General features: G+C 36.3%; 1 protein-coding gene across 1 annotated transcript in view; it reads left to right on the top strand.

Moving 5' to 3' along the window:
• The window catches only part of LOC142349237 (exonuclease 3'-5' domain-containing protein 2-like), a 57,885-nt gene that overhangs the window by 23,986 nt on the left and 12,774 nt on the right, over window positions 1-21,125 (top strand). Inside the window, exon 7 of the mRNA XM_075400665.1 lies at window positions 9,437-9,596. Within this exon, the coding sequence (XP_075256780.1) occupies window positions 9,437-9,596 (160 nt within the window). The remainder of the gene's footprint in view (window positions 1-9,436; window positions 9,597-21,125) is intronic.

Below are 21,125 nucleotides of genomic sequence, written 5' to 3'. Positions count from 1 at the left end.
GACTGCATGCAGGTCTCATAATCTATTGCAGCTTTTTTCTGGCAATATGCAGCGATGTTATATTGGTTAGCGAGGGTTAGGCTAATTTTTGTTTCGACTGAGGTACTGTTATCGTTGTGAAAGTCCCTCTACCACCCGAGGAAGTAGCTCTTGGCGAGCCTGAACAAACTTTGAAGCAACGGTCGATCAGTTCAACCGTACGAAACAGACAGGGAAACGGCTAGCAATATAGCCTCGAGCTTTCATGGGCTAACACTAGTTTTGGTGTTGTAGAACAAGTGAATGTGAAAGAACAAGAATAGAATTTGTTTAAGTTGCTAATTCATGCACTTAATCAACTGTCGTGTCTGTGCTCAGGGCTTAATGTTGACGGGAGACATAAAGAAGTTTGGTTGTATGTTTGGTGATAGTTAGCGTAAGTCAATAAATGATACGGAAGGCAGTTACTTAGAGTAGATTAGGAGGGAGAGATTAACTCTGAAGAGAAAAGAGGATTGTTACTAGTAGTTCTAACTAATCTTAACGGCAAATCACATCTTATAATGTTGTGTAGTACCAAAGAACCTCTTTTATTTACCAATTCCTGATGTTATACGTTTAAAGTTTGTAATACTGGATGCTGTTGTGAAATACTAAGTTAAACTGCTTGAAGGGTTGTAGGGTTTTGGTATATTGCTATTTGTTAGCGAAAGTCATGCTCTGTAGCTTTTAGACCGATACTTTGAGCACTGTGCAAAATATTTATGCGAAATAAATTGATCCGTTACATACAACTGAAATTGAAAAGGTCATTTTGCAATGTTATGACCTTTACTATGACCAATTACCCGATGTTATGACCGACTACCCTTACGCCCGAACTACCTGCTCACGACCCACAGCCATTAATTTTCTGAAGTACTGAAAATTCCTCCTCATTTAAAACCTTTTTCTAAAATTCTGATTCTTTTTGTTTAATTGCTCTTGAGCGAAGTTCATAGCAATTATTGTAAACGTGTGTGTCTTTTGACCGTTGTGACTTTCCGAGTGACTCTTACGCCCTTGACTTTTTGCGTTTCGCGTGATCTAAAATTCTCTCTCAATCACAATTTCAAGCAACTGAACGAGCACCAAAGTAGCCTTTTCTCAAGAGCACTACTCTATCATAAACTAATTCGCTATCTAGAGAGCTATTGAAGAATTTATCTTGAATTTTATGGTTTTAATGACGTCTGTTTTTAAAAAATTGTTCAAACAAATTACTGATTTTTAAACTTGGCCTTTTTAATTGCTCTTGAACGAAGTTCATAGCAATTATTGTAAACTTAAGCGTCTTTTTTATGCAAAATTTTCGCTTGACGGTTTTGATTTTTCCAGTGACTTTTACGCCCTTGACTTTTTGCGTTTTGCACGATCTAAATTTCTCTCTCAACCACAATTTCAAGCAGCTGAACTCAATTGGCGGCAGTTTAATACTAAAAGTCAAATGAAAAGTGCGCCGAAACTGGTGCCATTTTTCACTTTGAATCTTAATAGTGGTCTATGTTAACCTCTAATGTGTTTATTTGAAGCCCACTATTGATCTTTTAGTCCCATTTAAACTCCCCTCCCCCTGGACTGAAGCAGGTTGCAATTGATTAGAGCTCCCACTAGTCGATCGAGAGCAATTCTTCCGACGTTTATTCGGTTAGGTTTGTTTTTGGCATTCTGTTTGTTTTTGGCATTGTGGATTCTCGAATTCAATTTACTTGAGCTTTTTAGTTGCTCTGAAACGAATTTTGTAGCAATTAAATTAGTCCTGTTGCTCTTTTTTATGCGATTTTTCGCTTGACCCATTTTACTTTTCGTCCTTAAAAACAAGATAAACAGATAGCGCCCAGCAAGCATTAAATTTCATTAGAGGCCCATAGCCGAGTTTAGTGGTCAAGAGTTCAGTGGGATGAAGGTACCGGGTAGGCCGTAGTTTAACGTTAAAATGTCGTTTTGGAGCCCAAAATGTTGCCTTATTTCTTGTTTTTTTTTCGTCAGTTTTCACATTTTTTGTTGGACCAGTCTAAAATTGAGGCTGGTTAAAGTTTATAGAGGTCCTTTGCACGACATAATTGTTTTTTTTGACCATTTTAAGAAATATATGTTTTAATGTTTATGACGAAATTTTATACTAATTTTCATTTTTTTTTCAAGTTTTTTTTGGAAATTTTGTCATTTTTGGAGTTTTTGGCACTGGATTTTACGAAACTTACTCCAGTAGATTACTGCACAGTTTTTGGTGGTAATGGAATTGTTTTTAACATTTCAGCGTCACGAATTGTAGCTTTTTTGAGAAAAGCTTTTTTGAGATTATTGTAATTCAAGTTTTTCCAGACCCAAAGGCCATAAAACCTTCTTAAGGGTTCGATAACAAGTTACTGAAAAAATTTTATTGGCCATAGAATAGTTTTCAACTTTTTAATATCACCAATTTTAGCAAATTTTTGTTAAAACTTTTTTTCGAGTATTTTGAAAATTTTTGTCATTTTTTAGGTTTCTCCAGCCTCAAAAGACAAGGAACATCCTCTAGTGTTTGATTATAGGTTATTTTATAGTTTCTGCATGCAATGGAATGTCTTCCAAGATTTTATCATGACGAATTTTGGCTTTCTTGACAAAACTTGCAATATTTTTCAATATTTTGACATTTATTGTTATTATTCGGATTTTTTCAGCCTCAAGGGTCGGAAAAAAAATTATTGGCCATGGAATAGTTTTCAACTTTTTAATATCACAAATTTTAGCAATATTTTCAGGTCTTCTGGAATTTTTCTGTAATTTTTACCTCTAGGGTTTGATAATCGGTTACTATTATCCTCTAGGGTTCGATAAATTACTGCATAGTTTCTAGATGCAATGGAATGTTTTAATATCACGAATTTAAACAATTAGAAACAATGCATTTTTTAAGTTTCTCGAATATTTTTGAGTTGTCGATTATTTCCGGCCCCAGGGGTTATCAATGTTTTAATGACTCGAGTTTTAGCAACTTTTTGATAAAATTTTAATTTTTTTTCAAATTTTTGAAATATTATTATCATGTTCCAAGTGTTGGGATCTGTATGAGCCAGTGAAAGTTTTAAAGGCTTGAAATAGGGACACTGGATAGTCTCTTCAGACAATGAAATGGTTCTGAAGATGTTAATATCACGATTTTTAGCAAGGTTTTGTTAAAATTTGCATTTGTTTTCAAAATTTTTGAGTATTTCTTTCCTTTTCTGAGTTACACTATCATTACTGACCAACTAAAACTTTCTAAGTCTTGCAGATGGGTTTCATGAGAGAACTCCAGGGACAAAAAATGGTTTTGTCAAATTTTTCTTTTGAGTTTTGCACTTTCAGTTTTTTCTATGAGATTTAATCACTAACAAGGCTAGAAAACTAGAAGTTGCAGAGTCGAATCCCATCATGGAAAATTTTGCCAGCTCTCCCTCTCTCTCTCTCTCTGTGTTTGTGTGTGTGTGTGTGTGTGTGTGTGTGTGTGTTGGTTGGGGTTTCTTTCCTTCTCTTTCTCGTTCACGTTTTTTCTCTCGCACACTCTCTTTCCCTACTATTTTGTTGCTGCTGCACTTCAGCGGCTTTATGTGGCGTGATGTCATCATCTATTACCGTGAACTCACGCCCCCTCAATTAAGCTAAAACTAGCCTCACTAAAACGTGGCTAGCTACTGAAGAAGCCAACCGCTCACCGGTCGTTTAGTTGATCTCATTTTAATATAGACATATTGAAATATAAGAAAAGGTGTAAAATATAGTGTTGACGCGCAATTTTAGACTGCTCGTTAATCATTAACTTAGGTATTTAAAGGTAATGACAGGCAACGGAAAAAGGCACCAAACCGGTTGCCCATATCATAAGTACCAGAGGCTGCATATTCATGCTATATGAGTTAAACCACTCAGTTTTTATTTCTTTGCTAGCCTTACGTATCATCTTTCGCTTAGAGAGAAAAAAATTTTTGAGTTATGAATTTCATCATTAAGCTAACTGACTCTTAAGTTTCAAGTTTTCACTGTACCTTATTTTCATGATGACTTAAAAGTTTCAACGTCTGCAGCCTCTGTACTTATTGAACGACTGGTGCTTAAATTACACTGTAAACCTTGTTTCAAGCAAATTTTCATCAATGTTTGCTCTCCAATTTTGAAAAGAATAAGCCAAAGTTTTTTGGCCAAGTTTAAAAGACACGTAGCTCTGTACAACAAAACTCATATTGGAGAAGTCGCTTGATGTAAAAAATATCATAACAATTAAACATTCCCTGAAACATAGTGCTCCGGTTTTGATGCTATTCGTTTTCATAAATTTTCATAATTTTATTACCTAGACTCTGAATCTCTCAGTTATTTCTGTGATTGCATTAACTATTGATTTTTTACATGTAAAACCCAATTCAGTTAATGAAATCAAAAGATTGATAATCTCTAGTACAAGTAACTTGTCCGAAATTTTTGGAATTGACAATCAACTCTTCTACGGGCCTATATAATTGTTCAAATTAGATTTTTTTAAGAAGTAGCTAATTTTAGGGAAGCTGGAAAAACTCCACCTCCAAAAGATGAAATAACAATATGATACATAAGGGGGTAAGTTTTCGGAACACAACCTGAATACCGCCCACTGGTATAGACACGATATCATAAGCTGCAAAGATTTTCAATTCTACTTCGCTATAATAAGCATGTCTTCAAGCTCAATCGGTCGGAAAAGCGAAGGTTTTTTACCATATAGCCGAATATCAATTTAAGCGCAATTGCGCACCGCTGTTAACGGTCATGCCTCTCATGCGCTGTGGGATGTTATCCGGAAATGGTCATTTCGCTTTGTATTCCGATTCTGTTAATTAACATAGCTTGGCGTATTTTATTCTATTTAGTGTAACATGGTATGCGCATACGTGGAAAGTTATTAGTTGTCTCTGATTGGTTCGTAAATCGCTCGCTTAAATTCTATTCAAGAAAAGCCTACCCCCTTTGTGAAAGGGGGCAATTGTTGAAAAGATCTCTGATCTCGCTTCCTTCAGTTTTTGAGTGTACGATTGATCATTACGTGCTTCTCGTTTACGTTACTATTTTTATTATTCCTCAACAAAACTATTCAGGCTTCTGCAGAATCCGGAAAAATGTTTTTATTTTGGTGAGGTTGGTTCTGAAATTGTTTTTAATACTACCGACTTGCTACCCAAATTTTTGAAATGCTCAATTTTTGTTGCAGTTTTCGGTTTATTTACATACCAATCTTTTTTATCTTTTTATTTGCTCTCGAATGAGAAGCAATTATTGTAAACGTGTGTCTTTTTATGCAAATTTTTCCCTGGACCGTTTCGCGTTTTTTCTTCTAGAATAATCTTTGATTTCTCAAGGTAATTTTTCACGCACTTCTTGATTTTTGAGTGATTTCAATTGCTCTCACTCCAAAATAAAGTTTGTTGGTCGGACAAAACCGATTGTCAGAGAGTTCTTATCAAGGCTCTAATAGCCGAGTGGTTTATACCTCCGTTGAGGTGACGGAAGAGTACTCAAGAGGTCGGGGTTTGAATCCTAGCTTCAGCTGATATTTTCGCGCCCATTCAGAGAAATTTATTGTAGACTACAGCTCCTGAATTAAATTGCGCCGCCTGTAATTCGAAAGCAACTTTTCCGACGTTGGTCGGTTTATGTTCTGTATTTAATTTTAGTGGGGGGTCACTTTTCTAAATTTTGCTGGTTTCTGCTTGTGAATTGCGAACACATCATTGTATTTTAAATTAACTTCAATAATATACGACTGGCTCTTAATAGCAAGAGGAACAAGAGGAGCTGTCGCAAATGCTGTATGAAAGTTGGTCAGCTTGATGATGCCGTAACTAAAAGATTTCACTGTCAATAATTCGAACCGGAATTTGACCTACTGAATAGTCCTAATCATTCGCTTTCCAGAATGCATGAATATATCTTTTTTGTTAAACAATCAGGCCACATTATGCTTCTGGTTTAAATTTATATCGCCGACAACGAAAGCTGGATCTTGATACTCGTTTGATACATCTAAAAGGTTATTAATAACCTTAGTAGCCTCTCAACGGCTATTCTTCGGTCGATCTTTAGTTGCTCTTTTCTTACAATCCAAAGAATTTGGATTGTTGTGTTGCTCTGTCATTTTTTACAATCCAAAGTTTTTGGATTGTATTGGTGTGCTGGCTTTTTTAAGATCTGATCACGCTTTTTTGGCTTTTTCACGTCAGTGAAAAGTCAAATTAGAATGTCGGTCTTAATCACGTTGGATTAGTAAAAGGAATGAAAATGCAAGTAGGTTTGAAATGTGATTTTAAATTAAAGTGACAAAGGTATTTGAACAAATTTTAGGTTCTTGAAAACGATTTTTTCAAGTGCTGCGGCAATTTGACTGCTGTTTTCAGTGTTGTGTTTCTCTGGAGTGCCATTTTATGATACATATGTATTCTAATAGCGCCTATTTGCAATTGATTGAACTCATCGACGGGCACTTAATGCTTTTTTTACACTAACAATATTTGTTGTCATAAATTTTAATTGAATATTTGATTTTTTGCCCATTTTTGATATTTGCTGTTGTCCTATAACTTAGTATCATTTATCACAGTATCATATAAATGAATAGCTTGTGGTTTTCAAGTCTTTGACAGTATTTGTTCGCAAAATACTTTATTGATTCTTTGAGCTTTGGGTGTTTTTGTACACGTTTTGTTGTCTTATCGTTTAATCTCATTAGGTACAGGTCTCATAGGTTGCTATTAGGAAATATTTTAATCGATTTGTTTATTTCAATTCAAAGCCATTTCTTTCTATTACTTTGACTCTCATTCTTTTCACGAAATATTATTGAATTGTTAGGGTTTTACGAGTTTTTATCGCTCAATTCTTTGTCGCTGATAAGTCTCATTGGTTTCTAAGGATGTCTAAATTAATGGAATTGATTGTTTCAGTTTTTAGTTGTTTTCTCTTTGACTTCTACGCATTTTATTTTTAAAATTCAGTGAATTTTTGATTTTTATTAGCATTTGTTGAGCCTATTACTTTTTTTATCAATTAATCTCATTAATGGCAGATTTCATCGGTTGCTTCTTAGTATTAGGTGAATGTAATAGTTGTTTGAGTTTTGGCACAGCAACACTGGCTTTTCGGAAACGAACAGTTGATTTTTTGCTGTTTTGTTTTTGTTTTGGTCTTTTTACTTAGTCTAAAAAACAATAAGTTCTTAATGACCTTCTTGTGTGGCGTTATTTAAGTCAATTTATTGGCTTCAACTTTGGTTAACGTGTTCAGTGACAAATACCATTCCTTTTTGTGAATCTTGCCCTCATTTGTAGTTCTGCCATTAGAACCGCTGAAATGTCCTTTATGACTTTTATCGTTTTATTACATGCTGTGCATGTGTTTTTAGTCATGAGGTCCGTAGTTATGAGGTTCGCTTATTTTTGCGCCACTGGTTGTCAAAATTCTGATTTGTGCCAATTTTCTACAGTTATTGATTATTTTTTGCTTTGTCTGTCATTGTTTCTCACGAGTTTGTTGTATTATATATTCATTCAAAGGTTACTTGGAGTCAATGACTTGTTTTCACACATTTTCCCATGACTTTGAGTTTTTGAAATGGGTAAACAGGTAAAGCTCGGCAGTCATTAGGTCTAAGAGAGGATCGAGGACTCGCTTTAGTAGCTTTTTTTGTAGCTTGATGTGCTGAAACTGCTGTCAGGCCTAAACTTAAGTTGCAAAGGGCGGTTTTTGAACCTGAATGTAGCAAGTTTTCATTTTTTTGGTCGATTATTTGTAATTTGATTATACTAAGTGTGGGCCGTAATTTATATGGCAATTATGCCACGCGAAAAGTCTTTTTAAGCTAAAGTTTTTGGTCTACTTTGTTGTTTACGCCAACTTTAACTCCAAAGTTTGAGCATTTTGAACAATATTTCATTTATCGGGCAAAGAATTTTAAGGCTTTTGGATGTTGGTTGGGATGAGTTGATGGAATGTTTTTAACAACACAAAAGTATTTTTGACAATCTGGAAATCTTTTGTTTTTGTAACTTTTATTTCTGTTATTTTTGTTTGCTAATTTTAAGTTTTTTTGAAACATTTGACAATTTTCTGGTTTTGTTTCCTTTATTGACCAATGCAACAGTTTTCAGGCTTAATTTTGACTTAACTTTTGACTAATTTTTACTATTTTTGAAGTTTTTGTTTTTTTTATTTTCTATTAGTTTAAGGGGATAACGAAACTTTGCTAAACCTTAAAACTATGGTAATGAATAGATTTGATGTATTCAAAACAAAAAATAGGGAATCAATTGGCAATTTTTTTACTAAAACCATACTGACATCTAATGAGTTATTGTGCTCAAGATAATACGTGATTAATTGCTCTCAAACAAAGTTTGTAGCATTTATATCAGATCTGTGATCTTTTTTATGCGATTTTTTGCTGGACCGGGTTTTTTCGTCTGACCAATTTGACTTTTCGTCCTCAAAAACGGGATAAACAGGTAGCGCTCGGATGGCATTAAGTTCTCTTAGAGCCGGAAGCTTTACTAAACTCTAAGAAAGCCATTCACCAAAACTGTGGAGACAATTTCATCGCGTGAAGGGCGAATCTTATTCTTGAACGTTTGACCCCCCTCTGTCAACACACCCCCCCCCATTACCTCCCCCTCATCAATACTCACATTGTCCACCCTCCGGCACGTGACAATTTGAACTCCTCTCTCATCTAGCCTTCCTAATCCTCAACACTCCCTCCTCACACACACACACACACACATACACACACACGCACGCACACACCGGTCAGCCCCTTCCCAATGCTAGCATCATCCGTAAGCACCAGCTGGCTACTACGGAAGCCAACCGCTCGCCTGTCGTTTGAGAGCAATTAGCCCGACGTTTGTCGTTTATGTTCTCATTTCTTAAAATGATATCAAAAACTTTGCAAATGCTTGTTGCAATTGTTATCGGTCGATAGTTGTTTGGTTCTTCTGTGTTCTTCCTTTTCTATTTGAAAGAATAACATGCGCTTTTCTAAAAATCAAAATACCTGAATTCGTATAGGTACGATGTTAGGGCTCTGCTTGAAGTGGCAGATTACCACGGTTTAAAGGGCAATGGCGACTATCTTGGATCGCTCCCACCATTTACCGCCCCTCCCCTCCGATTTTATTATCGCCTCAGGCTAGCTTCGCTACAACTGAAGCCAACCCATCTTCTGTCTTTCGAAAGCAATGCGTACGACGGCAGTCGATTATGTTAATTTTTCTCTTAAAGAGAACTTATCATAGATAAACTTTCATCATTTTGTGGATTTGCGGAAATGATGCCTATATTGGGACGGGTAATAATAATTTAGGACCCATTTGCTCGAGTTAAATTGGTGGCTCTTGTCATTTTAGTATCTAACTGAAGCAATTTTGTTTAGAATTTGTTGACTCGCATAGTGTCCGTCTGTTCTTTGAGCCAGCTAATCGTCCGAGTGAGGACAGTGAGTACTACAGACTGCCTAAAGAGAATAGGTGTGTTGTATGTGGCAAGGATCAGCACCTCTTGAGGAAAAATGTGGTTCCTGTTGAATATAGAAAGTTAGTAACCACAGTTTTGATAACACTGATTGATGCCCTACTATAAGATCACTCTTCACTAAACTGCTGTCTTGCTCCAGAAATTTTATATTTGCAGGGGAAAACTTTGAGCTGTAATAAAAACACATTTTTGGCAAACAGCTGTTTTAGCGAGTATATAAGTTTTTTGTTCACATGCTTAAAGATTAGGGTTGAAAGCTCTGGAGGAAATTATTCAAAGTTTTCTCAGCTGCCTAAAATTGGATGCATCCGTAAGACTATCCGCGTTGAGAAATTTTGCAACAACGTCAAAACTAGTGACGACATTTCGTCGCTTTTATCCGCCATTTTTCAATATTATCCGAGGTTATTTTCACTAATCGGCTCCACCACCGAAGTAAATTATTTCCAAGGAATATTTTTCATAGAGTTTCAATATAGATCAAGCGAATATTGAAGCCCAAATATGATTAAAGAATAATACCTGACCTAAATCGCATACCAAAAAGTCATTGAGCCATTATAGACGTTTGTTCTAATGTCCCATTTGTCCTTTTATTTCGCAAGTTTTTTTATAATAATTAAATTTTGAATTAATAGATAACTTGGTTACCATGACTAGGTTTATAAAACAGCAGATCAACAGTTTAACAAATCAATTTTCAACGGTTCATTTCAGTTTTCCAGATATGAAATATATGTTTCTATTCTCCCCACTTTGGTCAGGTAAGAATAAAAACTCATAATTAATTAAATTTATCAAATCAATCGTGTTTTCAGTTGGAATAGTAAAACCCACACAATCGATTTTTCAACTAGGATAGTGAAACCCGCACCATTTGGTTTGCTATTGGGATACTGAAACCCACACAATCAAAGGTCAGGAGACATTCTTTTGCTTGCGGCTGGCTCACAGTTCTGCGCTTCTTGCTATCAACATTATAGCGCTTCCTCGCTTTAGTGTGACTGAAACGGATTGAGCAAGCCTGCTGAAAGCATGTGACAAACGAGCTGAGTACAAACTTCTGTTGTCAGTGAGCACAACTATTCGCTTCAATGTCTTTCTGACCAATTCAGAGAGTCCACCAAATGATTCAAAAGCCATGTGAAAAAATTGAACACCTATGTTGGCACGCTGTTGGGAAAATTGCTGCAACTTCCTGTGTTCCGCAGCTATCAGGGCAAAACCAGACTTCCTCGCATCATTTTAAGTAATACTGGGTTGCAGTGGTGAGGTAATTGTTATATCCAGAGCTGCCGATTGCGCAGCACAACAACAAGGTAAATCTCCAGGTCTCGAATTTGTTTCTGGTATCAGGTTTTTGTGCTCGCAAAGTGGGGACAGGTTGGCAGCGCTGCAATCGGAAAAAAATTTGTCCCTTAGGCGTTCTTGTCGCGGAATCACATCGCCCCGACCATGACTTGCAACAGCTTGATCACCTAGTGTATCCAAAGATCCTGTTTTACAATAGGGACACTTCCTTTCTTTTTCATATATGGGGGCGCCCAGTCTGTACTTCACAGCTGCACGAAACTTGTTTGGCAGGAGATGGTGGCCGAGATCCGGTATGGGAGCTGCCAATAACCATGCTCCTGATTGAGGCAGAGAGATTGACAATATACGAGCTTTTTCTCTTTCGGATGTTTGAATTTCTATTATTTTATCGAGAGCAACCTTCCTACATTTTGCTTTGAGTAAGCTTCGATTTTGACAAACCATTTATTTCATCAATCATTTTGGTAAAAGTGTGATCTGCTGTCGGACTTTGGCCAGTTATAAGCTCTACTAATGTAGCAGACTGCGATATCGATTCAATATAGGCTGCTTTTATCTGATCAGACGCTCCTCCGATGCCAATTCCAGTCTTATTGATAGGCAAACATGCTTGATACCATGACTCATTGGACAAGACTGTTCCCAGTATATTCTCGAAAGTTGTCCTTTGAAGCAAGTCAAATTCCTCAAAAATATTTACAGCTTTCTCTGGTGTAATACAGCGCAGTGAATACACCATTTTTGGTGCACCCAGACAACTACGTAGAATGCCAAGAGCACATTGTGAGTCGTTTATGTACTCCAGGTTCTCCAGTAATTTTCCGATCTTTTGAACTCGTTTGTATCGAGGAAGCAACGAATCGGGTTGGATCCAACAGCAGCACCCTGTTTTTGAAGTCCCTCTCCTGTTTCTTCTAATTCTGCTATCGATCGTGTTAAGAGCTCCTTTTGACCAGACCTCACATTTATTGCTTCTGCGTTCTAGGCCGCAAGTGTTGCCCGAGACAATCTCGAAATTGCAGCCAATGTTCTTCCAGAGGGTGTAGAGTTTTAAGCTCTCTGAATGTTTGCATATTATCTGGTGCTACTCCATCGGATGACAGAAGTTCTGATGCTCTCCCGAATTGGTGGTGCAGCGCCTAAGCACGAGCTGCAAGTGCTTCTATGGTTTCAGTAACGGTTTTTCTTGATGGCTTCATCGATGCAGCTTCATACCATAGTCCAGCGTAGTCCCCGCTTTCCAGCGCTCAAACCGTTTCGCAAGTAGTGCCAAAATTTGAAATTTAGAAACTTGAGTTTTCCCCTTAGTTTACATAATTTACTTCCTAATCTCCTAATTCGTAGTTTTCCGTTTTGGAATTTGATTCATTTTAGTCTTTTGACCTTCCCTTAAGTTTTTTTCACAATAAACGCTCATGCTAAGATGGATTATAGCAAAGCTACATTAGGTCAGTTGTTTTTGCTCAGCATGTATATTTTCCCATGTGATTTCTTTTTCAAAACAATGCTTTTACAACTCGGCTAGCTTGGTTTCAGTATTTAGCAGGAGTTTTACTAATTTGTTTCTGTTTCTGGATCATTATCGTGAAGAAACAATTATGCTCTCAGCATGCAATCGGCTCTTGAAGAGATTTGAAGCTCCGTTTCAGTATTTTTATTTAATGTACCCATGAACTTTTACAAAACTTCCTCTTTTCATGTTTTCCAAAACAGCATATGTTTATAACTACTCTTATTCAGCTATCCTTGATATCTGACTGTTTTTTAACATTAAAGGTGGGTTGAATCTGACAAGTTCATTGTGCAGGATTTCAAATGCTTTAGTAGAACAACTGCTTGAGACTGCTTGTCTCTTTTTCTATGTGAGTTTTCGATTGTTCTCAGACGAAATTTCGAAACAGTTATTATTCTATCTTTTTGATGCAAACTTTTGTGTGACCGTTTTGACAAACGGTCATACAAAAGTGCAAAATTAAAGAAGGCTGATAGAATAAAAAAATTATCTTTATATAGATTTGAACCTTTTGAAATAAAGCGAGATAAAGCTCAGATATTCTATTCCTTCCATAAGTGGTCTCTAGTTTGCATTAGTAGGCATTGTAAAAAACATATTTACATAGGAGTTGGTAAAAAACATATTTTGCTGTTACGATTTTCATATTCAAATTTTCAGCGGGTTAAAAAGAGAGTAAACGAGGCTGACTCGCGAAAAAAGAACTATTGCATACACTAAATCAACCAAATGTTTTTTGTTGTTAAAAGAAGTGATGTTTTGAATTGTTTTCTCTAGCCTGTATAATGAAGAACAACTAGGTAAGGAACAGATGTCCAAAACTTCGCTTGATTCACCTAAATTTTTGTTCGTTAGAAGAGCACAGAAAAATGTCGTTCTTGATTTTCTTTGGCCGTTGTAGACCAAAGACACACTCTGTTACATCATTCACTTGGTTCAATGACTTGCTCATCCAGGAGAATTGGTGCCCTGTTAAGAGTCGGGGCCTTCTTAATAGGAGAATTGTCATTGGAGAACTATGTTCATTAAGACCAAGTGATATTTGGGATTCCGAAAATTGACTTTCTACCGGATTGTGTTGCGACTTAACTTTTTTTTGCTTATACCTCTCTCAGAATTCGGTTCATTTAATTTGACTAGCTTTTTTGAATTTTTTGAATTTGTTAAATCGGATGGACATTTCTGAATAAAGTCACATCTGTCTCGCTTTTGTATACAAAAATTTTAATTGCAGTGTTTTTCGTGAGCTCAAATAAGCGCCTAGTTGAAAACCCTTTTGCCACTCTTGATTCAGATTTGGAGACAAAAGTTTTTAATTGCTCTTGAACGCAGTTCATAGCAATTATTGTAAACGTGTGTGTCTTTTTTATGCAAAATTTTCGCTTGACAATTTTGACTTTTCGAGTGACTTTCACGGCCTTGAGTTTTTGCATTTCGCGTGATCTAAATTTCTCTCTCAATCACAATTTCAAGCAGCTGAACTCAATTGGCAGCAATTTAATACTAAAAGTCAAATGAAAAGTGCGCCGAAACTCTTGTCTTTCTTTACCTTAAATCTTAATAGTGGTATATGTTAACCTCTAATGTGGCTATTTGAAGCCCACTTTAGAACTTCTTAGTCCCATTTAGGCTCCCCGCCCCGACTGAAGCAGGCTGCAATTGATTAGAGCTCCCACTAGTTCAAGAGCAATTCTTCCGACGTTTAGTCGGTTATGATCTTTATCCTGTGTAAATGAGAATGAGGTACCCAAGTTTTTTGGAGATGGCGTCTAGATTCGTCTGTAGAACCGGACGAATGATGGGATGGGTGCATTACCATTAAAAAAGCAACCACTTGAAATCCATTTTTTGTATTTTGGTGTTTTATAACTTCTACTGAGCGTAAGCTAACAATAATAACGTTACACACCGAACCACGAAATGCTTTCAAGCAACGTGTGCCTTGCATAAAAACATGGGGCTCCTAAAATTGAGTCTGTTCGCGAATGGGTGCGTTCAATTGAGGTGAGCGGTATTTGTGAGAGGGGCGGGGTTGTATCGAGTTACTCCTATTTTTTGAGGAATCGAACTAGGTCAACCGCAATTAAAATGATTGCTATGAACTTTGCTTGAAAAAGTTGAAAAATGAACGTTAAGTTAGCAAATACGCTGTGCTGTATGGAAATCCTGAAAGCACATTTAGAGCATATTATAATACAGCTTTTTGGCAGAATTTAAATACTAGCAAACAACGCAAAAATTGAACCTTTAAATTGTTCCATCAAAAGGCTCTGAATGGTCGAAGAACCCGTAGACATTCAATTCTTTGGACAGTATATAAAAAAATGCAAGTGGGAACTTGAGTTTTGTAATTTTGAGCCCTTTTCTAATGATGCCAATAGTTGCTTAGAAATTGCAAGAAATTATAAGCATTAACTGTAGAGAAAAAACGATTTGAAGCAAATTTTTAGATTTACAATATTTTGGTAAAAATATGCACGTACACGGGTGCGTAAAAGCTGTATGGTTCAAGCGGAGGGTGGCAGAACAGATTTATTTTTCGCATTTGGTATAGCATTCAAGACCTATGATTAACTAAAGTATTTAAGGACCCTAGCATGACAGATGTCTGTCATATATCGTTTAAACGTTATTAGTCACATTGCAAGTGGTTAGACGGAAATAAACAGTGGAAATGTTGCCTTGCAGTGAAGGCAAAGTGAAGTGCACAGGAAACTTTCAACATTCATATCAAGTTACTTTTTTCGTAAAGATTTCAACCAAGACTTTTGCAGTGATTTTCACGAGACTTATCAAAGACACGAACTGATAGATGAATTGAAGTCAGCATCAAAGCAGCACTATATGCACTGAGCTCTATGAACACAGAGTTTCTAATATGGTGTCGAAATATATAGTCTTCAGAGTTCGTTACATTCCCTTTGGCACGGCTAAATTGTCCGTTGGTGGATCCGAGGAGTGTACCGAAGTAGTGGTTGATAAACGGTTAGATTCATTGGTCAAATTTACGGTTTTGATTGTCGCTCTCTCTAGCTCTTGGAAATGAACTTCAAGCTTTGATTTTTCAGCTTCTAAGATTGCGAGAAAAGGAAAAACTTGGCAATTATTTGGCTTTTATTTGAGAAGCTTGTGTCAGAAAAGCAAACCTTGTTGCCAAATAGTGTTCGGTTGAACGCTATCACTGTTCAATTAAATTACAAATAAATTTGAATGAGAAAATTTTTAAAATGAAGATGGCAGTATCCGTTAGTTTTTCATCAAATTCTAAGGAATCAAAAGTTAAATTTTCGCAGCTAAAAAAAGTTCAAGAAAATCTAGTTTTATTCTTAAAAAACAAACACCGGCTAGGAAATAGAACAACTGAAAATCTCTGAAAGGCAGACACTAACGGCAAAAAACTCCGAAAATTAGCGCAATTCAACCCAACTTAGGGGAAAAATGGGGAACCTGAGGAATCGGAGGAGGAGCTGACTGAAGATGTGAAAGATTTACTAAAAAACAAAAAGCAACAAAGAGCTAGCAAAATTGAAAATTTTATCTTCTGAAAGACAGGCTCTATACGGGCAGAAAATTCAATAGGTAGAGCAATTCAGTCGAAATTATTTCAAGTCAAGTATTTGAATCACGTTGTTTTTGTTGATAAATTTTTCAAAATCACACGCTAATGAAGTTCGACCTTTCATCGTTAGAAGAACACCATTAAGCGATAAACATCTTTGCTTAGATAATCAGAATTAGGGCATCTTTATATTGTATGATTGGGTGATTCGCATACGTTTTCTTCCAAATTGTGCAAACGATAGCATTTGGATTAACTTGGCAGTCGTGTCACTGCATTCACGAAATCAGTAACGTTCTGCAACACGTGCTTCGGTTCTTCACGATTATTGAAAGTCGAGAGATTATTGATAACAGCGGAAAAGCTGACATTTCGATATGATTCACTGGTTTGCATCAGCTCCTAAAAGCTGTTGACAATTCTACTTGCAATGTAGAATACAACGCAATGATCAAAGCATATTCCATTCAGAGGGAACGCGCACAATAGCAGTCAGTATTTCTAATTGACTCGAAAAATTGGAGAATAAGATCTCTGGAGTACCTTCGGTGAGTTTCTCGTTCGCACTTGGTGCTGAAACGTTGAAATCTAGTTCATCAAAAATCTACGATTCTGATTGTCTTTCTCTCTAGTTCTTGGACATGGCTTTCAAGCGCTAATTTTTCAGCTTCTAAAATTGCGGAAAAAAGACATATGGCAAATATTTGAGAAGATGGGGTCAGAAAAACCTGCAGAAAAGCAGACCTTGTTTCCAAATAGTATATGAATAAACGGTATCACTGTTCAGTGAATTACAAAATGAGACTGTTTTTAAAGAGAAGATGGCAGTATCCACAAGTTTTTGCAACAAATATTAAGGAATCAAAACTTCTGAAAATGAATAAAAATTTCAGATCAAAATTAAACATCATTTCTTATTAAAATCTTTTTTTATGCTTAAAAACAAAGGCTAAGAACCAAACCAAGTGAAATTTTCTGAAAATGATTGAAATACAGGCTCTAACAGCAAAAAAAAACAAAATTGGGGCAATTCAATGCAACTTAAAATAAACAGCGACAACAAGCCAGTAAAATTGATACTTTTATCTTCTGAAAGACAGCCTTTATACGGCAGAAAAACCGATAGTTAAATCAGTTCAGTTGAATTCAATTCAAGTGTTTGAATCGCGTTGTTCTTGTTAAGAAATTTTTCCAAAGCACACGCTAGTGACGTTCGACCTTTCAGTGTTAGATGAATAACTTCGAGTGGTAAACATCTTTGCTTAGATACTCACAATAAGGGCATCAGTATCTTGTATATTTGGGCGATTCGCATACTGACTCCTCAAAATTATGCAAACAATTAGATTAACTTGGTTTTCGTGTCACCGCTTTCAGGAAATCATTTACGTGCTGCAAAACGTGCACCGGGCGGGTCTTCATGATTATTGGAACTCGAGAGATTATTGCCAGTAGCGAAAAAGATGAGATTTTGATATGATTCAATCGATTGCATCAGCTTGTAAAAGTTGTTGATAATTGTACCTGGAAGGGAGAAGACAACGCAATGATCAAGGCAGCTTCCATTGAGAAGGTACGCGCACGATAGCAGTCAGTATTTCTAATTGACTCTAGTTGGAGATTGAGATGCCGAGAGTACCTCGGTTAGTTTCTTGTTTTGTTCACACTTGGTGCTGAGAGCGTGACATCTGATTCATCAAAGTTGTTAACATTAGTCTTTCCGATTCAACTGTCCATTTTCGATCTTAAAAAGCAACGAAAGCAACAACGATTTCAACGAATTAAAAAGCAGCGAATTCAACCAAAAAGCAACGAAAGCAACAATCCATGAACACATAAAAAACTTACTAAGATGATTACATATATTCATACATGTATACAACCAAAGACAGACATATATACATATTTTTATTCATAAGTACGTACATGTATACAAATATACCTAAAAATTATCTGAACAACTCCCTGACCCGATTGAAAAACCAACTTTTCAAAAATAGGGAATGGCAAAACATCTAAAATTAAAAATGAAAACCTAACTTTTGCCTGGCCTAGCTGAATAAGAAGTTATTGCTGTTTTGGAGTCGATCTTTTTTTGGGAACTTTGGGCATGAGTTCCAAATAATTTGAGCTAGTCCTCGGTCCGATTGAAAAGAATCACTTCTCAAAAATAGAGAATCGCAAAACCTCTGAAACTGACATATAAAAAAGTAACTTTTTTCTAGGATAGCTGTATCAAAGGTCTCATTTTTTTAGTCTACTTTTATAAGGGAGGCTTGAGTTTCAAATGATCAGAACAACTTCCCGGCACGATTGAGAAACCTATTTTGCAAATATCAAGAAATGCAAAATATCAAAATTTACGTATGGAAAGCCATTTTTTCAGGTTGATCAAATCTTCTTGTGGTTTACAGGCAACGTTTCAGAGAACTTCGGGTAAAAGCTGCGAAGGATTTTAACAATTCCTTGATCCGAATAAATAAAGACATCTTTTTGCAAACTAAGAATTGCTAATTCTCGAAATTTAAGTACAAAATGCCTACTTTTTTCCTAGGCTAGCTAACTTTGAAAACGTGGCTGTTTTACAGTCCACTTTTATAAAGGAGCTTTGGGCTTCCAATAACCTGAACAACTTATGTTGAATAAACCACTTTTCAAAAAATTAGAAATAGTGACATCACAAAGTTTACGAGTGAAAACCTATTTTTCCCGGGTTTGCTGGAGCAAAAGTTGTTGCTATTGTATAGTCCACTTTTGTTTTTTTTTGGGGGGGGGGGGATTTTTGGCGTGGGTTTCAAAAGATTTGAACAATTCCTTGTCCCGACTGAAAAACCATTTTTTAAATATTAAGAATTTCGACATCTACAAGTGAAAACCCGACTTTTTTTCCTAGGCTAGCGAGATCGATAGTTCTTGCTGTCTTGCAGTCCACTTTTATAAGGGAACTTTAGGTTTCCAATAATTTGAACAACTCTTTGATCCAAATAAAAAACGACTTTCCAAAAATTAAAATCTAACCACTTCTCACGCCACGAATGAGGTCAGAAAAGCTCAAAATGATGAAATTTCTCTTTTTCCGCGTGCTTTCTTCACTATTTTTTTTGAAACAAATTTTTACCTCAGGTACACCTTCAAAGCCGTCTTTCAATGAGCCGTCAGAAGCATTAAACAAAATGAAAAAATCCTTCTCTACAGAGCAAAAACCGACCAGACCAGGTCCGTTCAAATTTGGAACCTTTTCAAATTTAGTTTGAGTTGGATATTTCTCCATTTTTAATTACGTTTCTAGAAAGCACATATAATGAGGTCTCGGAATAAGCAGCTCAGTCGACAAACAATTTCTCCAGATTTTTCCGATCGAGCTTTTGGTAGCAAATGTCCAAAAATGAACCTGGGCGACTCAAAACATCCAAATTCTCAAGAATCCCAATGAATGAAATGAACCAATTTTGTCCAAAATTTCAGTGACATATAATACTGAGTCTATCAAATCATTCAATCATTTGCCAAAGTGTGTTTTAGGGCTAGTAATTTTGGTCAACGCTGTTGGGCTGCTTCATGGGGTCAACACGGGGGATATATTGGTCGATCAATATTTTAGGATTGGCTAAACAACAAATCCATATTTAATCCATCGATAGTACTGCTTGATATACGTCTTCTACCAGGAGATATTGCATAATTTAGGCACTGTATCAATCTACCAGACGTCAAAAGAGGCAACCCACATTCCCAAAATTGATCATTTAAACTCCAGGAAATGGTATTGAAAATATACCTTTGGGTCATTCCTCATTTTCACAGCAATTTAACAAACCAACTTGTTTCCGCGCTAAAATGATCGCTTTCATTGATCTTACTTATAGAAACACGTAACGCACAGGCACTGAACTTGTCGAAATTTTGTCGAGAACCTGTCAGAAACGGCTGGTAAAAGAAACTATCTTCTCGTATTTAATCAAGTTCCTGCCTAATCTTTTCAGTCTTAACGCGTCATATTGCACAGATATTCTTTTAACAACATGGAGCGTTGGTCGAAAGGCGTGTCCGCTGTTTTCTTGTCACAAAAGTTTCTTAGAGCAAAAAATGAAAGAAGGCTCGAATAAAAAAAATGAGTCATCGAAAAAAAAATCTGTATAAAGATTTGAAGCTTTTGAAATAAAGCGAGATAAAGCTCAGATGTCCTATTTCTTCCATAAGTTGAATCTTTTTGCATAAGTAGGCATTATATTGAGTTGGTAAAAAATATATTTTGCAGTTATGATTTTCATACTAAATTTTCAGCGGGTTAAAAAGAGAGTAAACGAGGCTTACTCGTGAAAAAAGAACTTTTATATGCACTAAATCAACCAAATGTTTATAATGTTATTAAAAGAAGTGATGTTTTGAATTGTTTTCTCTAGCCTGTATAATGAAGAACAACTTGGTAAGGAACAGATGTCCAAAACTTTGCTTGATTCACCTAACTTTCTGATTGTTAGAAGAGCACAGAAAAAATGTTACTGATTTTCTTTGGCCGATGTACACCAAAGACACAACACACTCTATTACATCATTCACTTGGTTCAATGACTTGATCATCCCGGAGATTTGGTGCCCTTTTGACAATCGGAGCCTTCTTAATAGGAGAATTGTCATTGGATGACTATGTTCACTATGACCAATTGATATTTGGTTGTCCAAAAATTGACTTTCTGCTGGATTGTTTTGCGACATATTTTTTTCCTCTACTTGTACATCTCTCAGAATTGGATTCCCTGTAGTTGTCTAGCATTTTTTCTTCAATTTTGCAGTTTCCGGATGGATGGTTTCGAATGAACGTCACATCCGTCTCGTTGCTGCTTAAAAATACGCATAGTGATGCTTTTTCGTTGTCGGAACTTATTGTCTAGGTCAATACCTCGGCCACGCTTTTGATTCGGGCTTGCAGAGAAATGGTTTTTCGTTGCCGTGTGTAATTTAGAACGAGGTACCCAAATCTGTTTCGGAGCTGCCGTCTGCCTTCGTCTGTACAACCGGACGAATGATGTGTTGGAACAGTTGCGCGTGTGGGAGAGCACATTACCAATTATTAAACAGGCACTAAAAACCCGAAAATGTTTAGATTTTGTTGTTTTTCATTTAAAAACATCTCCTGAGCTTAAGCTAACAATAATTAGACAACGCAATGCTTTCAAACTACGGATGCGTTGCTGGAAAACT

This window comes from Convolutriloba macropyga, chromosome 11 (genome assembly GCF_964194025.1).
Source record: "Convolutriloba macropyga chromosome 11, txConMacr16.3, whole genome shotgun sequence".
Taxonomy (NCBI): domain Eukaryota; kingdom Metazoa; phylum Xenacoelomorpha; order Acoela; family Convolutidae; genus Convolutriloba; species Convolutriloba macropyga.
The sequence above is the reverse complement of the archived record's forward strand: the minus strand, read 5'-3'. Positions and strand labels throughout refer to the sequence as shown.